We start from the raw sequence: 19,444 nt of genomic DNA on the forward strand, positions 1-19,444 counted from the left end.
TTGGACTGTGAAGAAGGCTGAGCGCCAGAGAATTGATGCTTTTGAACCGTGGTGTTGGAGAAGACCCTTGAGAGTCCCTTGGACTGCAAGGAGATCCAGCCAGTCCATTCTGAAGGAGATCAGCCCTGGGATTTCTTTGGAAGGAATGATGCTAAAGCTGAAACTCCAGTACTTTGGCCACCTCATGCAAAGAGTTGACTCATTGGAAAAGACTCTGATACTGGGAGGGATTGGGGGAAGGAGGAGAAGGGGACAACAGAGGATGAGATGGCTGCATGGCATCACTGACTTGATGGACGTGAGTCTGAGTGAACTCCGGGAGTTGGTGATGGACAGGGAGGCCTGGCGTGCTGCGATTCATGGGGTGGCAAAGAGTCGGACACAACTGAGTGACTGAACTGAATGGAACTGATATCATATCTGAATTGACAAAAGATTAGTTCTGGATAAAAGACTTTCAGGACACACATAGGAAAGAATAGGACTACCCTTTACAGAGAAGAATTCAGAGTTTTATTTTCCTGAGGATTTTACCCTCAAATGGAAGCTTACATTTAGTTTTTATCGAAAAGCAGTATAATCCTTTTACTAAACCCTCAGGAATAGAAAAATTCATTTAAAATTTCAGCATCTTAACTCAACTTTTAGTGTCTTGTTTTATTTGTCATGTGTATACATTTTTATTTTTATAGAATTGTAGCCAAGGAAATGTAAAGAACTAGATCAGAATACAGCTCTCATTAAGCATTTTTCCATGTTGTCTCACTGTGCTAATTATCATCTTTATGGTAGCATAAACATTATTTACTTAACTTTTTAAAATATTTATATTTTCCCATTTATTTGATATTATAAGTAATGTTATGAGTGTTTCTTTCTCCAAATGGCTTTTCCTATATTTTGGATTATTTCTTTAGGACAAACACTCCAAGTTACAGTTTCTGAATGAAGGGTCTGAATATGTTTATGACTTTACAGTAAGCCTTTTGAAAAATAAATTGGCAACATGTATCAATTTTTAGTGCTGCCAGCAACAGTTGAGGAAACCTCTTAATTGAAGCTGCACCAATATTAGCTATTTTAACTTAATAAAAAATCCTGCTTTAGTAAGTGAAAACAAGAACTGCTTTGCTCTTTTTTTAATTTGCATTTTCCCGTGTTTGTTTATAACTTCTTATTCTTCATTTGCAGCCAGTCTGTTCATGTTTTAGCCAGAAGCTTTAGTCTTCTTAGTGTAGAAAAAATGGAAAATGTGGGAGGAGCTTTTGCCAATGTTGCCAGCAAACAATACTTTGCAGATCATTCATAGTAGTATTTCAGTTTCATGAAAGGTGTATGTAAGAGCAGAGGAGGTAGAGAAACTAATTCTCTGCTTAGCAGTTCTAGGGAAAGCAAAAGGAAAGCCTGAATGTATATTGGAAACTGTGCCTTAAATGCTGTATTAAATATGCATAGTCAATATCCGTGTTATTGACTTGGGGAAGGCTGGATCCTCCAGGACCCCACTCTTCAGTCAAAATGTCTTTGCAGGTAACCAGTGTCCCGGAAGACCAGATCCTCGTTGCCGTGTTCCCTGGCCTCCCCACTTCTGCAGAGCTGTTCATCCTTCCCCCCAAGAACTTGACAGAGAGGAGGAAAGGCAATGAAGGGGACCTGGAACAAGTAAGTGAAAGAAACCTTGGCTAGGACACTCTTCTGCACCACCCTCTAAGGGAACACAAAGCATTTCTAGCCCAAAAGGTAGACTGAACCCTTTCCTATTTGTCCATCAACCTGTCACTCATTGTCTGGCACCAGGGCTTTGGAAGCAATCAGCTTTACCCAGAATAAACACAAATGCACAAACACTGGCACATTTAGCCACACAAGAAAGAAAAGCGCTCCTGAAATCATTCATTCCAAGAGTTGCCATTCTTGCAACTTGCTCATGTCTCCCAGCTAATGAGTTGTCCTGGCAAAAAGGGTTGGAGTGGGGGGAGGGGAGGGTTGTGGGGGATGAAGAGAAGGATTTGAGTTTCCCTGTCTATTTCTCAAAAATGTGCTTCCTGTCTTGAAAGAGGCTGGTCAACAGAAGTTCTGCTTCTAGGAAGAAAATGAACTGCTTTTAAACGTGTGTCTTTGGAGAGAGATGGATTCCCTCATCTTGCTTTGACTAAGGAAGCAGCATTCCCCAAAGGGATCATGATTTACTGCCTTTACCAAATGGCATATAGCTCTTATGATCTGCATACCTGCCTAGAATGAAGGCAGCAGTGGTCCCATGTCTCGCTCTCTCACTCCCTGCTCTTGCTGGGGTCTTACTTGACTGGGCTTTGCTTTACCTTCCCATGCCTTCCTGTGATGAGTTAGAAATAAGTGAGAAAGGAGCTGCTAAAAGCCAGCAGGAATCAAATTCCCTTTTGAATTAATCAATGTACAGATGTCTTCCAAGTCCCTCTGCCACTCACCTAGCTGCCACCCCATCCCACGTTGGGCACAGTCCACCAAGGGCTGCACAGATGCCATCATGGTCAGTTTCTCTGGAAATGAAGTGGATCCTTGCATTACAGGGCTGCATATTGAAATCGGCCAGATATAAATTCAGCTTCTCAATGCATACATCACTTTTACAAGACCTCTTTATTCTGAAATAGCAAGTGGCATGTGTGAACTATATTTGGAAGCTACAATATCCATCCATTTAGATAAATAGGTAATTACGGTGATGAATAGCAGCTGTGATATTAAGGCACGTACAGCGAGATAAGAGTTAGGGACAACAGCCTCAGTCTGCCTCAGCTTTCATGTGGGAATTACACAGTGATTAAATCGATGTTATGTGTTCTGAGACTTGCTGGGGAAAAGTAAAGAGGAAAAATTATCCCATAAAAAGGAGGCAGCTTCTGCTTTGATGTTTGCCTCCCATTGTCTCTAACAGAGAAACAGCAGAGGAGTGGGCTGTGGTGTACATGCCTGCTTTAATCCTGGCAGGGGCCTCTATCCTGTGTGTGTTGCTTGTTCACATTAAAGAACTAATGGTGGTTGACTTTCTTTCATTGGGATCCATAACACGTCTCTCTATGGAAAGTTATACAGGCTTGGATGAAAAGACACTGAACTGGGAGTTGAATGAAACATCTATGTCCGTTGTCAACTCAAATTCCCTAGGTGACTGTGGACACACCTCTGTCTCATTCTCCAATAATAGCAAATAATACCAACTTGTCCTTGGCTTCACAGGGCTCTAGGGGCTGGGAGAACCAAATGGATAAAAATGTTCCAATATCCTGTCCTCTCACTGAATAGGTTATTTTTTTGCCTGTTGACCCGGGTTTCTTTCTCCATGAGGGGGCACCATCACATGACATTACTTCCCATGCAGCTTCTCTCTCTCTCTTTTTTCCTCCAGATTGTAGAGACTCTGTTTAATGCTCTAAACCAAAACTTGGTCCAGTTTGAGCTGAAGCCAGGGGTTCAAGTCATTGTGTATGTCACACAGCTGACCTTAGGTAAGTGCCCGAAGGCATATGGGGTGGGGAGATGGGTATGGTGATCTGATATCCTGGAGATAAAACAGAGGAGATGGTTACCAAACGCTTTCCAATAAATGCTCATAAATGGCTTTGTGTAGTGATGGCAAAGAAAGATTAATTACATCTTTCTTGAGCCCTCCTGTTAGGATGGCAAGAAGACATCTTTAGAAGTGGCTTTGCTACTGAATTCCTGGATGATCTTCAGGAAAACCTACAATTTCTTTGGGCCTTGACTTTATTATGTTTCTTATGTATAACAGTTTCTTATCTATAACGTAGTTCTCAATCTCCCTTAATTTCTACAGTTATCTGATTCAATGAATCTTGATTGGGAGACCAGATCAAATAACTTTAAAACTCCCTTCAATTTATAATGTTTAAATCTATTATGTTTAAATCTAAAGTGAAAAGAGGGACTAGCTCTGGGTGGTTGATTTATGAAAGAAATTCTAAAAAGGCATGTCCCATTGAACACCCACCTTTGGCTCTCTGGAAAAGCCTATTTGCTAACTGTTTCTAATTAATGAAAGCTTTTCAGATGCAGAGGTTCCACATGTGCCCATCCAGCCATGTTTTACCAGAATCGACTAGAGGAAGAAACAGAAACACTCGATCACCTATAATCATGTTGACAAGCACTCAGGTGTCTAAGAAAAGCAGCATTCATACCCTATTCCTGCTCCCCTTAGCTGAGTACAATTTACAGCAGGAACAGCAGGTTTCCCCAGGCAGAGCGAGGAGTTTACTTTCCCTAAGAAGCTGTGATCAGGGTACCATCATCATTGAAGCCAAGCTTCCTCTGCCAAGATAGCATGCAAGGCAATTGGAGGCTGTATATAAGGTTGGAGACCCTCTGGCCTCATTCTCCAATGGATACTCCCCCAGCTAATAGCTTCCGAATGAGCAAGTCTGTTCTTTCCTCCTAGCTCCGCTGGTGGACTCTGGTGCTGGGCACAGCAGCTCAGCCATGCTTATGCTCTTGTCAGTAGTGTTTGTCGGCCTGGCTGTGTTTTTGATCTACAAGTTTAAAAGGTATGTGCTGCCATCACTCAGTTTTATGCATGGGGCTAGGTTCCTGGGGGCTGATTCTTCCTGTAACTTACATTGCTAAACTCATCCCACATATGTGATATTAACTTTCCCTGAAGCTGTATTTGGCATTGGGAAAGAACAGGAAATGTTTTAGGGTCAGAGAGTAAATGGACTTAATATGAATCTCTCCAGTTTATAATTATGTTGAATTGGGAAAATGAAGTGGCTTAGATGGTAAAGAATCTGCCTGCAATGGGGGAGACCTGGATTTGATCCCTGGGTCAGAAAGATCCCTTGGAGAAGGGAATGGCAACCCACTTCAGTACTTCTGCCTGGAGAATTCCATGGACAGAGGAGCCTTGCAGTCATCGTCCATGGAATCACAAAGAGTTGGACATGACTGAGTGACTAACACAACACTAGGAAAATGAGGGGCAGCCTATGAAGCCAGTTTATTTTCTTGAAGAAAGTTTCAGACGTCATTTCAGAGAAGGCAATGGCAACCCACTCCAGTACTCTTGCCTGGAAAATCCCATGGATGGAGGAGCCTGGTAGGCTGCAGTCCATGGGGTCACAAAGAGTTGGAGACAACTGAACGACTTCACTTTCACTTTTCACTTTCATGCATTGGAGAAGGAAATGGCAACCCACTCCAGCATTCTTGCCTGGAGAATCCCAGGGATGGCGGAGCCTGGTGGACTGCCGTCTATGGGGTCGCACAGAATCAGACACAACTGAAGTGACTTAGCAGCAGCAGCAGCAGCAGCAGCAGCAGACCTCATTTAAGTTTCTACAGTAGGGTCTCAAATATTTAGGAGATCTTTTTCTACAGCTTACCACTCATTTAAGGTGACTAAGTAGAGAAATGCGTGTGTGTGTGCTCAGAGGTATCGGACTCTTTTCTACCCCAAGGACTGTAACCTGCCAGGCTCCTCTATCCATGGAATTTTCCAGGCAAGAATATTGGAGTGGGTTGTATTTTCTCAGTTCAGTTCAGTTCAGTTGCTCAGTCGTGTCCAACTCTTTGCGACCCCATGGACTGCAGCAGGACAGGCCTCCCTGTCCATCACCAACTCCCAGAGCTCACTCAAACTCATGTCCATTGAGTCGGTGATGCCATCCAACCATCTCATCCTCTGTCGTGTCCTTCTCCTCCCACCCTCAATCTTTCCCAGCATCAGGGTCTTTTCAAATGAGTCAGCTCTTTGCATCAGGTGGCCAACGTATTGGAATTTCAGCTTCAACATTAGTCCTTCCAATGAATATTCAGGAATGATTTCCTTTAGGATGGACTGATTGGATCTCCTTGCAGTCCAAGGGACTCTCAAGAGTCTTTAAACACCACAGTTCAAAAGCATCAATTCTTCAGCACTCAGCTTTCTTTATAGTCCAACTCTCACATCCATACATGACCACTGGACGAACTACAGCCTTGACTAGATGGACTTTTGTTGGTAAAGTAATATCTCTGCCTTTTAATATGCTGTCTAGGTTTGTCATAATTTTTCTTCCAAGGAGCAAACATCTTTTAATTTCATGGCTTCAGTCACCATCTGCAGTGATTTTGGAGTCCCCAAAAATAAAGTCACCCACTGTTTCCACTGTTTCCCCATCTATTTGCCATGAAGTGATGGGACTGGATGCCATGATCTTAGTTTTCTGAATGTTGAGCTTTAAGCCAACTTTTTCACTCTCCACTTTCACTTTCATCAAGAGGCTCTTTAGTTCTTCTTCACTTTCTGCCATAAGGGTTGTGTCATCTGCATATCTGAGGTTATTGATATTTCTCCTGGCAATCTTGATTCCAGCTTGTGCTTCCTCCAGCCCAGCGTTTCTCATGATGTACTTTGCATATAAGTTAAATAAGCAGGGTGACAATATACAGCCTTGATGTACTCCTTTTCCTATTTGGAACCAGTCTGTTGTTCCATGTCCAGTTGTAACTGTTGCTTCCTGATCTGCATACAGATTTCTCAAGAGGCAGGTCAGGTGGTCTGGTATCCCCATCTCTTTCAGAATTTTCCACAGTTTATTGTGATCCACACAGTCAAGGCTTTGATATAGTCAATAAAGCAGATATAGATATTTTTCTGGAACTCTCTTGCTTTTTCGATTATCCAACAGATGTTGGCAATTTGATTTCTTGTTCCTCTGCCTTTTCTAAATCCAGCTTGAACATCTGGAAGTTCACAGTTCATGTATTGTTGAAGCGTGGCATGGAGAATTTTGAGCATTACTTTACTAGCATGTGAGATGAGTGCAATTGTGGGGTAGTTTGAACATTCTTTGGCATTGTCTTTCTTAGGGATTGGAATAAAAATTGACCTTTTCCAGTCCTGTGGCCACTGCTGAGTTTTCCAAATTTGCTGGCATCTTGAGTGCAGCACTGTAAAGCATCATCTTTTAGGATTTGAAATAGCTCTACTGGAATTACATCATCTCCACTAGCTTTGTTCATAGTGATGCTTTCTAAGGCCCACTTGCCTTCACATTCCAGGATGTCTGGCTCTAGGTCAGTGATCACCATGGTGATTATCTGGGTCGTGAAGATCTTTTTTGTACAGTTCTTCTGTGTATTCTCGCCACTTCTTCTTAATATCTTCTGCTTCTGTTAGGTCCATACCATTTCTGTTCTTTATCTAGCCCATCTTTGCATGAAATGTTCCCTTGGTATCTCTAATTTTCTTGAAGAGATCTCTAGTCTTTCCCATTCTGTTGTTTTCTTCTGTTTCTTTGCACTGATCACTGAGGAAGGCTTTCTTATCTCTCCTTGCTATTCTTTGGAACTCTGCATTCAATGTGTATATCTTTCCTTTTCTCCTTTGCTTTTCACTTCTCTTCTTTTCACAGCTATTTATAAGGCCTCCTCAGACATCCATTTTGCTTTTTTGCATTTGTTTTTCTTGGGGATGGTCTTGCTCCCTGTCTTCTGTACAATGTCATGAACCTCTGTCCATACTCCAGGGCATCTTCCTGGCCCAGGAATTGAACCCATGTTTCTTGCATCCCCTGCATTGGCAGGCGGATTCTTTACCACTACCCCACTTCACATGTTTAATAGAGAAAATGTAGCTGAAATCTGGTTACACACATACACATACATACTTGTATAGTGGTTATTATCCAGTCAGATCAGATCAGTCGCTCAGTCATGTCCAACTCTTTGTGACCCCATGAATCGCAGTACGCCAGGCCTCCCTGGCCATCACCAACTCCCAGAGTTCACTCACACTCACGTCCATCGAGTCAGTGATGCCATCCAGCCATCTCATCCTCTGTCATCTCCTTCTCCTCCTGCCCCCAATCCCTCCCAGCATCAGAGTCTTTTCCAATGAGTCAACTCTTTGCATAAGGTGGCCAAAGTATTGGAGTTTCAGCTTTAGCATTATTCCTTCCAAAGAAATCCCAGGGCTGATCTCCTTCAGAATGGACTGGTTGGATCTCCTTGCAGTCCAAGGGACTCTCAAGAGTCTTCTCCAACACCACAGTTCAAAAGCATCAATTCTTTGGTGCTCAGCCTTCTTCACAGTCCAACTCTCACATCCATACATGACCACAGGAAAAACCATAGCCTTGACTAGACGGACCTTTGTTGGCAAAGTAATGTCTCTGCTTTTGAATATGCTATCTAGGTTGGTCATAACTTTCCTTCCAAGGAGTAAGCGTCTTTTAATTTCATGGCTGCAGTCACCATCTGCAGTGATTTTGGAGCCCAGAAAAATAAAGTCTGACACTGTTTCCACTGTTGCCCCATCTATTTCCCATGAAGTGGTGGGACCGGATGCCATAATCTTCATTTTCTGAATGTTGAGCTTTAAGCCAACTTTTTCACTCCCCTCTTTCACTTTCATCAAGAGGCTTTTGAGTTCCTCTTCACTTTCTGCCATATAAATTTGCATGCAGAAGTATACATTTTAAAATCCTCCTCCCTATTTTTCCTGTTTCTAAAGGTAAATAGATCAGAAAAACCAAACCCCACATGTATTCAAATTTTATTTTTGAAGACCAGAGGAGGGGTGATATAATAGGATACTCATTAAAAACATGAAATTGAAATCAATAATTCTGTACCATTATTTACATAATGTAATGCATCTACAAAGCATATACTGGTTAAGAATGTGAACTCAAACGTCAGACAGACTGTTTTAACATTTAGCGCTTACAGACTTAGGCAGTTGAATCTGCCTCTAAGCCTTCATTTCCTCATGTGTAACATGGAAAAGCAATAATACTTTATAGGTTTGCTACATGTTTTCAAGGCAAAAATATCTATATCCAGTACATAATAAAAAAAAATCATGAAAGCTAAGCTATTTTGAATAACAGCATGCCTCTGGAAGGTGCCTCCTGTGTCACAAACTGGCACATAGTAGGCTCATATGTATCAGTGGCATAGAAAGATGCTTCACAGGAAGTCTGTGTAAAGTAAAAGTATTATCATTTACTGTCAGATGAATTTTGAAAGTATAGCTTTGGAATTTTTCTAAATTTAGATTTTGGAAGAGATCAGTGGTAAACATGCTTCACTGTACCTTCCCTTCCTCCAGCCCCTGTCAGCTCCCTGCTAGTGGATTTCTCAGGTTAAAAAAAAAAAAAAAAAAGTTTTACTCAGTGTACATCTAAGCACTGGCCAGACAGAGGGATCCTTCAACACTCTCCACTAGAAGGGCAAAGTGGGGTTTACCGTCCTTCTCAGTATGTAGACTAATGCTTGAGTCCCTGTCTTTTTGGATCATGATGTGTCAACCCACCACTGTGTTCCCTTTGAAGAAGGGAAAATCCTTCATATCCAATTAGCAAAGATTCAGTATATTAATAGAAATGGCCTGGTCAGAGCGATACCCATTTATGGAGATACTTCAGTTACATACAAAGCACATTTTCATTCATTCAAGGATTTGGTTTTGGGGATGCCTGGTGGTTGCGGAGGCTTGAAGATCGGCTAAACCAAATTTATCACCTTCTGGTTCCTAGAACTCCACATTTGCTAGAACAGGGGCCAGTAGAAGTCCTGCAAAGAGGTGTTTGTGTCAGGTGTCTCTAAATCAAGGCCAGAGGTATCCTGTGACTTAAAAAAACTTTTTCTTCTCTTGTGAGTGAAGTGAAGTCGCTCAGTCACGTCCAACTCTTTGTGACCCCATGGACTGTAGCCCACCAGGCTCCTCCATCCATGGGATTTTCCAGGCAAGAGTACTGGAGTGGGGTGCCATTTCCTTTTCCAGAGGATCTTCCCAACCCATGGATTGAACCCGGGTCTCCTGCATTATAAGCAGACACTTTACCATCTGAGCCACCAGACAGTCATCTTATTCATGTAGCTATCTCTTAATGTGTAGACTTTAATACTTGAATCTATGCCAGGTAATGGCATTTCTGAATTATTCTACCTCTGTAGAATAATTAAATACCAGCCAACCCTTTCTTAAATACCATTCAGCCCTTTCTATGTCCCTGACACTGAATTAGGATACAGAAAACAAATACTAGTTAAAATGGATAAACAATTTGAATCAGTTAACTTTTCTTTTCTAGTCACTTTTTCTGGAAGCTTTTCTTCCAGTGCCCAAGCCTGTTGGCTGAGGTCCTGTTGGATCTCCCTTTATATCTTTGTTCTCCTTTCCCTCTCACTACCTACCTGGAACTCCAATGATGGCTATATGGAGGGTACCTGGCCTGCCGGCAAGTAAAGGTCAGGTTCTTATCCATGGTTCCCAGAGTCTCCTTTGCTTCTTTCATTTCTGTCCAATAGAACATTCTGCAATGATGAAAATTCTTCATGATCTCTACTGCCCAATACAGTAGCCACCGGTATGGTGAAAAAACTGAATTTTCAGTTTTATTTAACTTTTATTAATTTAATGTTAAATAGCTATAGCTGACTAGCAAACACTTGGACAGCATAGGCTAGGGGAAGTGTCATTCTCTTTCTGTTTCTAGATCACTCACCAGGCTCTGTTTTCAGACCCCAAACTTTCTCTCTGCCATCTCCAACATTAATTCATTAAGCCAATAATTCATTCAGCAAACATTTATTGAGTGCCTGCTCTGTGCCAGGCATTGTCTACAATCTCAGCATCCCAAGTGGTCACTTAATAGAAGGGGAATCGAATTGTTTAAAGGAATCTTGGAGATCAAAGTAACTCTTTCCTCCTTCCTCTGTTAAGGGACTATATTTGATCTTATTCTTCGATAGTGACTGCTATTTTGTGGTATCTTAGGCAATATAATAAAAAATCATTTTGTGATGGCTTTTATTTTCTGAAAATTCTGCCTAATAACACCTTCTTTCTAGACTGTAGATTTGTTTTTTTCTTATTGTCCAAGAAAACTTTTGAGTTGTTGTATTTTCTAGTCTTTTTTTTTCCAGTAAGGCTTTCATGATAGTGTGACGCCTACTCTGCTTCTTCTAAATTCTTCTGACAAACTTCTAACGTTTAATAATAGTTGGAACAAACAAATAAAAGCTGAAATTAATATAGATGATTTGGATTGATCCATCTTACTCGTCTTATTAAGATCCTCTTATTAAAACTTATATGAATGTATAGCTCAGGGCGTGCCTCTAAACTTCATTTCTCACCTTTCTTTTCTGCAAAGTGGGGTTTAGTCTTGACTTATAGTCCCACTCCAGTACTCTTGCCTGGAGAATCCCATGGATGGAGGAGCCTGGTGGGCTGCAGTCCATGGGGTCGCTAAGAGTTGGACACGACTGAGCGACTTCACTTTCACTTTTCACTTTCATGCACTGGAGAAGGAAATGGCAACTCACTCCAGTGTTCTTGCCTGGAGAATCCCAGGGATGGGGGAGCCTGGTGGGCTGCCGTCTATGGGGTCGCACAGAGTCGGACACGACTGAAGCAACTTAGCAGCAGCAGCAGCATAGTCTCAAAAGTCTTACAGGTAGATGTGTTAAAAAATGAAGAGCAATTTGAAAAAAAAATTTAAATGCTGCCAAATTGTGACATAAAATTCATTCTCTTCCAACCATCTATTAAAAATATTGAAAAAAGTGTGTTTTCAGAGATGCAAATAAGGTGAACAATCTTTATAAGGGCAAGTATATCCAAATTCTTACAGGTATCAATCATTAAAAAAGCAGGAAGGGGGAGACAGTGATCTCTGGCTGAAGCTCTGAAGTACCCAGACTTGTGTGATCAGGAGTGGTTTGACTGCCCCAGCACCTAATAAATATTACAGTTGATCCCAACATTCATGAGTAATATGTACTTTTATGATTAGAAGAAATCTAAATCATTAGGCTGCCTTTCTATTTAGATAAGAAGAAAGTAAGGGCTAGCATGAAATTTTAATTACTCACATTTAGAGAGCCTGTGGCCTGCTGCCTCACACATAATCTATTCATTTAAGGTTCTTGTAAATTATATTAAGCTAGATTAGACCAGTAGGAGTCAAGGGACACCTCCCTTAATGTATGGAAAGCAGCCATTAAAAACATGAAAATTGGATGTCAATGGAAGGTAGAAACTGTCCGTGTTTCAAACATGTTTTGAGGGCTTTCCAAATTAGCTACGGGAGACCTCATTAAATGCCCACATTCTACCTGGTTGTGGGGTTGAAGCAGGGAAGGGAATGTAGATGCTTAAAAATACAGCTGGTTGGCACTAGGGCAGCAGAGTGATTCTGCTTCACACTTTCACAGAATGTTCTGTATTGGGATGGGTGTCATATGTCTTGAGTTTTAATAACATCTATGCCAGTAATTAACTTCATGAAATGTCTGAACTTCAGACCAATTTCCCCACCATTTAATGAGGTAAGACAGGACTCTTCTACCTATAAAATTCTAAGATAGAAGTGTGGTCTTTTTGTTTGAGGGCATAATAAATGAAAATAGAGCATTAGCTTTGAGGTCATTTATCTGTTTATTCAACAAATACTTACTGAATATAAACCACATACCAAGCACTATGTTAAGTGTATAGCATTGAAAATGGAAAATGTTGACCTTGCAGAGATGGGGCTTTAGTGGGAGAGAAAGACAGAAAACAAGTCCACATACATGGCCTATTCCATCACCCTAAACCAACACCCTATTCATTTCTTTCACAGACACCATCCTGTTATTACACATTTATGGTGGGCGAGTTTGGGTGGTCAGGAGAAGCCTCTCAGAGTGGCCTATAAGCCAAATTCTGAAGGGCAAGAAAGACACTATCACAAAAAGAATAGAAGGTGTGTTACAGAGGGAACAGTTTATTCAAGGTCCCCAAGGTGGGGACGAGCCTGATGTATTAGAATCTTGAAACTCAAAGATTGGGTTTCAGACTAGCAGGATCAGCACCAGCTGGGAACTAGGTAGAAATGTAGAATTTCAACCCATCTTGTTCAGACCTCTAGAACAACAAATGCATTTTAATAGGAACCTGGTGAGGCATAAGCACATTGAAGTTTAAGGAGTGTGGGATTAAAAGAAATCAAAGGAGGCTACAGAAGCTGGTGCACAGTGGGTCAGGAAATAACAGAGATGAGTCAGGAGATAAGTACTCCTATAAGATTTCAGTCTTAACCTGCCTGCTGCTTCAACCTCGAGTCTGTCTGCCTTGTTTACAAACCCACTACTTTGGTGTCTTTGAAGGAAGTTACTTCTCTTAACCCTTACCTTAGATAGCATCACTGACTCAATGGACATGACTTTGAGTGAGCTCTGGGAGATAGTGAAGGACAGGGAACCCTGGCGTACTGCAGTCCATAGGGTTGCAAAGAGTTTGACATGACTTAGTGACTGAACAGAGAACAGCAATCCTTGCCTTAATCCTCTCCACAATCCTAAGAGAAAGCTATTGTTATTCCTATTGAACAGATGAGGAAACTGACTATGGAAGTATTTATGATACTTGGTCCATGGATGGTGTTCTGAAAATAGTAGCAGTGGCTATAAGTCTTTTATCTCCTCTCCTATTTATAAAGGAAACCTTTTCTCCACACCCTCTCCAGCATTTATTGCTTGTAGACTTTTGGATCGCAGCCATTCTGACTGGTGTGAAATGGTACCTCATAGTGGTTTTGATTTGCATTTCTCTGATAATGAGTGATGTTGAGCATCTTTTCATGTGTTTGTTAGCCATCTGTATGTCTTTTTTGGAGAAATGTCTATTTAGTTCTTTGGCCCATTTTTTGATTGGGTCGTTTATTTTTCTGGAGTTGAGCTGTAGGAGTTGCTTGTATATTTTTGAGATTAGTTGTTTGTCGGTTGCTTCATTTGCTATTATTTTCTCCCATTCTGAAGGCTGGAGAGGGTGTGGAGAAAAGGGAACCCTCTTACACTGTTGGTGGGAATGCAAACTAGTACAGCCACTATGGAGAACAGTGTGGAGATTCCTTAAAAAACTGGAAATAGAACTGCCTTATGATCCAGCAACCCCACTGCTGGGCATACACACTGAGGAAACCAGAAGGGAAAGAGACACGTGTACCCCAATGTTCATCGCAGCACTGTTTATAATAGCCAAGACATGGAAGCAACCTAGATGTCCATCAGCAGATGAATGGATAAGAAAGCTGTGGTACATATACACAATGGAGTATTACTCAGCCATTAAAAAGAATACATTTGAATCAGTTCTAATGAGGTGGATGAAACTGGAGCCTATTATACAGAGTGAAGTAAGCCAGAAGGAAAAACATAAATACAGTATACTAACGCATATATATGGAATTTAGAAAGATGGTAACAATAACCCGGTGTACGAGACAGCAAAAGAGACACTGATGTATAGAACAGTCTTATGGACTCTGTGGGAGAGGGAGAGGGTGGGAAGATTTGGGAGAATGGCAATGAAACATGTAAAATATCATGTAGGAAACGAGTTGCCAGTCCAGGTTCGATGCACGATGCTGGATGCTTGGGGCTGGTGCACTAAATGTGAGTTAATTAAACTGATGTAAACTTAGAAAAAGCTGTCTTTTCACTGTGATGCCACCTCATAGTCTCAAAGTTCAGCTCCTTTATAAGTGTAATAACTGGTAAATATTTTAAGGGTTTTACTGGCGTGCTGCGATTCATGGGGTCACAAAGAGTCGGAAACCACTGAGCGACTGAACTGAACTGAATGCACAGCTGGTCAATAGTATTGCCCTTCTCTTTACACTTGCTGGTTTTGCCCCAGAAAAAGGTGAATTCCTTGGGGAGTTCTGTGGTTTACAACTCCCCTGGGCATCTGGGTCCCTCCTTATGTTCTTTGACCTCGTGAAGACAGTATTTGATCCTATAGCTTCCTCCTCCGCATCATCACCCAGGATTTCCAGTTGCCTCAGTGTGGCATGCTCTGTGATTATAATCTGATTTTGCTCCTGTCCCATGTAGGAAAATACCCTGGATTAACATCTATGCTCAAGTCCAACATGACAAGGAGCAGGAGATGATTGGGTCAGTGAGCCAAAGTGAAAACGCCCCCAAAATCACACTCAGTGACTTCACCGAGCCCGAGGAGCTGCTGGACAAAGAGCTGGACAGCCGGGTCATAGGTACGTGTGCTGGAATCCCCAAGCTCCTGATCCCTCTGTCTTCCAGACACTGAGTCAGCCAGCCCACGTGGCCTGTCCTTCAGGTAGAGCTAGTCTGGAGGGTGGGGAAAACCAGCAGTTGCCTCAGTGACATAAAACCTGACATAACCGGGTTTTAAAGTGTCTGCCTCCTCTGACCACATGAAATTGGCAGAACTTTTTCTCTTAAAAGTCGATCAAGATCCAAAGTGCTGGAGTCTGAGTGGGAGAGGGCTGAGACCAACTATCCATTACTATTGGACTTTTTTTTTTTTCCTTTAAGGCAAAAACATTATGCATCCTAATAATCACACAAATAGGGATTCTGCCATCAGAGAGCCCTGGATTCATTTTCTTGCTCTGTCAGTCTGCTAGTTCTGTGGTCTCTCTGTGCCTCATATTCCTCATCTGTGAAATGGGAATAACATTACCTGCCTTGTAAGATTGTTGTGATCATAAAGTGGCGTATGTCATTAGCACAGTGCCTGCCACATAATAAGTGTTCGATTCCTATTGGCTAGTACTATTGCGATTACAAGAGTATAAGATGGCAAGGTATTGATGCTTCCTTGTGTGCTGGCGTGGGAGAGGGCAAACATTAAACACAGATTTGATAAGGCAGTGAATTGATAGGATAGACCACCCAGCTGCCCTGTTTGATAAACACACAACAAGGTGGCTTGGTATTTAGCAGTAAATAAAGCAAAGATCCATCCTCCTGTGACATGCACATCTCACCTTCCTGTGTCTTCTCTCCCCTGCAGGAGGCATTGCCACCATTGCAAACAGCGAAAGCACAAAGGAGATCCCCAACTGCACTAGTGTTTAACACCAACAAGCCGCGTGGGCAATCGCCTTTCTGACTTTTTATTTTTGATGATTCCTATTACTCTTATTATGGAAAAATGAAAGTGTCTTTTTTACCTATTGTTTACCAAGGGCCCCATGAATAGCAGGCAGATGCTTAGCTTTGGGAGGCAAAGCATACTTAGCTGATTATGAGCCACGAAGAATAAATGGCTGTTTTTGTGCTAAGGGCAAAGGATGCGTCTTCCCATGGCTTTCTTACTTCATTCTGCCATTTATAGTGCAAGAAATCCTGTTTCCCCTGTGATCTGTCTTTTTATTTTTTAAGTTGGGTTGGTTTTCCACTAACCTCCCATCCTCTCCCTGCCCTGTACCACACCAAACCACCAGTACCCAGCTCCTCCCTCCCAGCACACCCACCTAAAACAGAAACCATTTCCCAGCTAGATCTGCAGAAGGTAGGTTGGTGGGGAGTGAGGGTGGCTGTAGAAAGTACACACCTGTCAGAAGAGACCCTGCCTCGTGCATGTCCATTGCGAGGCTGCAGATGGCTTATTGTATATAATTACAATGTAAATAGCTTTTTATTTCCTAAGAAATAATTTAATGTTTAGTAAAAAAGAAAACTGAAAAAAGAAAGATGCGTCTGTTGGCTTATGCACTCAGCTTTGGAGCTGACCAACCCCAGGCCTGCTTGATGTGTTGGGTTCTGGATGCTCCCCAGTTGTCTGTCACACTTAACTCTTGCATCTCTGTGTCCCTGCCATCACTGGTTTCTATTTATGTGTATAAAGTGGGGAGGGGGAGTACTTCTTTGAAACAAACAACTGGTAAAGGGAGGACAAGAGTGACATGATAGAATGTGTGAGTTTTTGGTCCCATCCGTGATGTGGGAGAAGTTGCAAGATGAAGTCCACTAGAGACTTCAAACTGAAACCCAGATGGGCAAACAAGGCTTCCCCTCCAGAAGAGTGAGGTTGAGGATAGTTAACAGTCTGAGGTTTTCTCTAAAGAAGCCAGGCAATGGATCTTAAAAAAAAAAAAAAATGGCATCCTGCTTTCTGGTTGGATTCCATGGAATTGTATAATGCTTACAGGGAATTCTCTGAAAAGACCCTTGGGCACTAGGTTAAGTCCAGTGAGGGCCTCAGCCTGGGAGAAGTTAGAGGTGGGAAGGGAGCCGGCACTTGTGGAATCATGTGACCGTGCAAACCCTGCAGGCTAAGTAGGGGTCTAGCCTTTAATGATCTTCGTCAAGTTGATTTAGCAAAGCTGTGCTACTTGCTTGTCAGATGTACACAACTTCCTCACAGTCAGATGTCTGCCTTCAGTTCTCTTAAGATAGTTCTTGCATCTGGGGCGAGTAACTTTCAAAGCCAGTGTTCTCCCGCACCCCAGCCCTTCACACATTCCACAGGTCAATTCCTTTTAGGAGGGTTGCTTGAAGCCATGCTGTAGCATTGTTTTACTTTGGACTCAGCCTGAGCACACTTGTTTTAAAGAAAAGGTATACTGTATATATATATATGGGAGGAGAGGCTAAATTTTGTACCTGTCCATTTTTGTGGGATATTGTTCACATCCTTCTCTGTGAGACATTGAGAGAATGTGACCTTGAGAAACTGGACTGGCTACAGCATAGAATTAGGACTATTTCTAAAGATCCTGCTTTTTCATTTCAAGGGTTAAATGGGGCAGACAATTGCAATACTTGTACTAAACACTGGAATACAAATGCATGAGTCATATCTATATATACAGTATATGTACATATACTGTTCTTGGTTTTATTGTTCCATTTGAATATTTCTACTGTAAAAAAAAAAAGACAGTGGTTTTGAAATTGTTGAAAATAAATGTATTTTTGTACATCAAAGCTATATACCTGGCTGAGAGTTCTCTCTTTGGGCCGTTGTCTTTATCTATTGTATCATTCAACTATCGCTGCAATAATTCTCCATGGGTAAAAGAATCTGACAAGTATATAAGAACAGATATTGATGTTTTGCTTGTGAGTCTTCAGGTTGGCTGTGATTTGGCTGAGCTCACTTGGGGTTGACCAGCCTCTCCTGAATGCACCCTTCAGTTGGTTCAAGTCTGCTTATCATTCTGAGACCAGCAGTCCCCCAGGATGTTATTTTCACGGTAGATCACAGAATTCCAAGTGAGACCAGCAGCAGACGCTATCCTCTAAGGCCTTGGCTCAAAATGGCCCCTCTATTACTGTCACTGACCTTCCATTAGTTAAAGAAAACCATACGGCCATGTTCAATATTAAGGGGCTAGAGAAATAGACACTGGTGCAAGGCATTACTGAATTACATGACAAAAGATGTGGATATGTAATTCCAATCTAGGGAGGGTAAGAAGAATTGAGAACAATAGTTCAATTTAGTCTACCTATTCATTTTCTGTGACCCCATGGGGAGCTTTCATTAGATGGCCCATTTGAATCAGGATCCAAGTTTCCTATCCCAAATATTTGTGGCCAGGACTTTTGAGCAGAAGTCTTATAATCCCAAGGCCTTTGAGTCTGACACAAGCTCCCAGTAAGTAGTAGAGGTGGGACTCCACCTCAGGTCTGAAAGATTTCAGCAAAAGTAATGAAAAGAGGAGAGGAAACCAATAAGATATATATCCTTTTAATTTTTAAAAAAAATCGGAATATAGTTGCTTTACAATGTTGTACAACAGAATAAATTAGCTATGTATGTCTATATCCGTATCTATCCCCTCCCTCTTGGCCCTCCCGCCCACCCATCTAGGTCATCACAGAACACAGGCATCCGTGTTCACTGCAGCAGTGTTTATAACAGCCAGGACATGGAAGCAACCTAAATATCCATTGGCAGATGAGTGGATAAAGAAGATGTGGTGCATATATACGATGGAATATTATTCAGCCATAAAAAGAATGAAATTGGGTCATTTGTAGATATGTGGATGGATCTAGAGTCTGTTATACAGAATGAAGTAAGTCGTATATCCCTTATTAAAACCTTGTTTATTCTGACTGATGCATCAAACTAGCAACAAATCTCTTTCCCACACTGAGTGAGGAATTTGGAAGGTGGAATGAGTGGCTCTCCTGCATATTAGGTAGTAAGGAGTGAACCAAAACCTAGAATAAGGGCTATAGTTAGATGTTTTAATGTTTTAGTATTCAAAATATGAGATAAATTTCCATGGATCCAAGAAACCCAAGAAACCAGAAGTTTTGGTCAATAGTATCCCATATTTTGGATATAAGTGACTATCCTGGAATTGTACTTTCTGAACTCACTTGAAGATGTAGGATAAAACAATGATGGTTTTCTTTTGTTCTGTGAATGCATTTAAAAATTATGTATTATTCTTGCTATAACTTTTCTTGAGTTATACACACCTTTAAAAAATTAACAGATATTGAGAATGTCATTTATGGTACCTCTAAAGAAGTGGTGGTTTTGGGTCTAACCTCAGTGGTTCATAACATAAAGTGGCCTCCATCTTTAAGGGATTTTTAATGGTTTTGAACTTCTCCAATAATGTGGGGTGTCTAATAGTGCTATCCTAAGTCAAAGGAGAATTTTCTAAATGAATTGGCT

At 41.5% G+C, this 19,444-nt stretch overlaps 1 protein-coding gene across 1 annotated transcript in view; it reads left to right on the top strand.

The window, feature by feature from the left end:
* Positions 1-17,095, top strand: part of SORCS3 (sortilin related VPS10 domain containing receptor 3) — a 979,390-nt gene extending 962,295 nt beyond the window's left edge. The window contains exons 23-27 of the mRNA NM_001205986.3: positions 1,531-1,662; positions 3,389-3,488; positions 4,439-4,544; positions 14,872-15,032; positions 15,815-17,095. Coding sequence (NP_001192915.3) covers positions 1,531-1,662; positions 3,389-3,488; positions 4,439-4,544; positions 14,872-15,032; positions 15,815-15,879 — 564 coding nt within the window. The 3' untranslated portion in view covers positions 15,880-17,095. The remainder of the gene's footprint in view (positions 1-1,530; positions 1,663-3,388; positions 3,489-4,438; positions 4,545-14,871; positions 15,033-15,814) is intronic.
* The last annotated feature ends 2,349 nt before the right edge of the window (positions 17,096-19,444 follow it).

The sequence above is a fragment of the Bos taurus genome, chromosome 26 (assembly GCF_002263795.3).
Source record: "Bos taurus isolate L1 Dominette 01449 registration number 42190680 breed Hereford chromosome 26, ARS-UCD2.0, whole genome shotgun sequence".
Classification (NCBI taxonomy): domain Eukaryota; kingdom Metazoa; phylum Chordata; class Mammalia; order Artiodactyla; family Bovidae; genus Bos; species Bos taurus.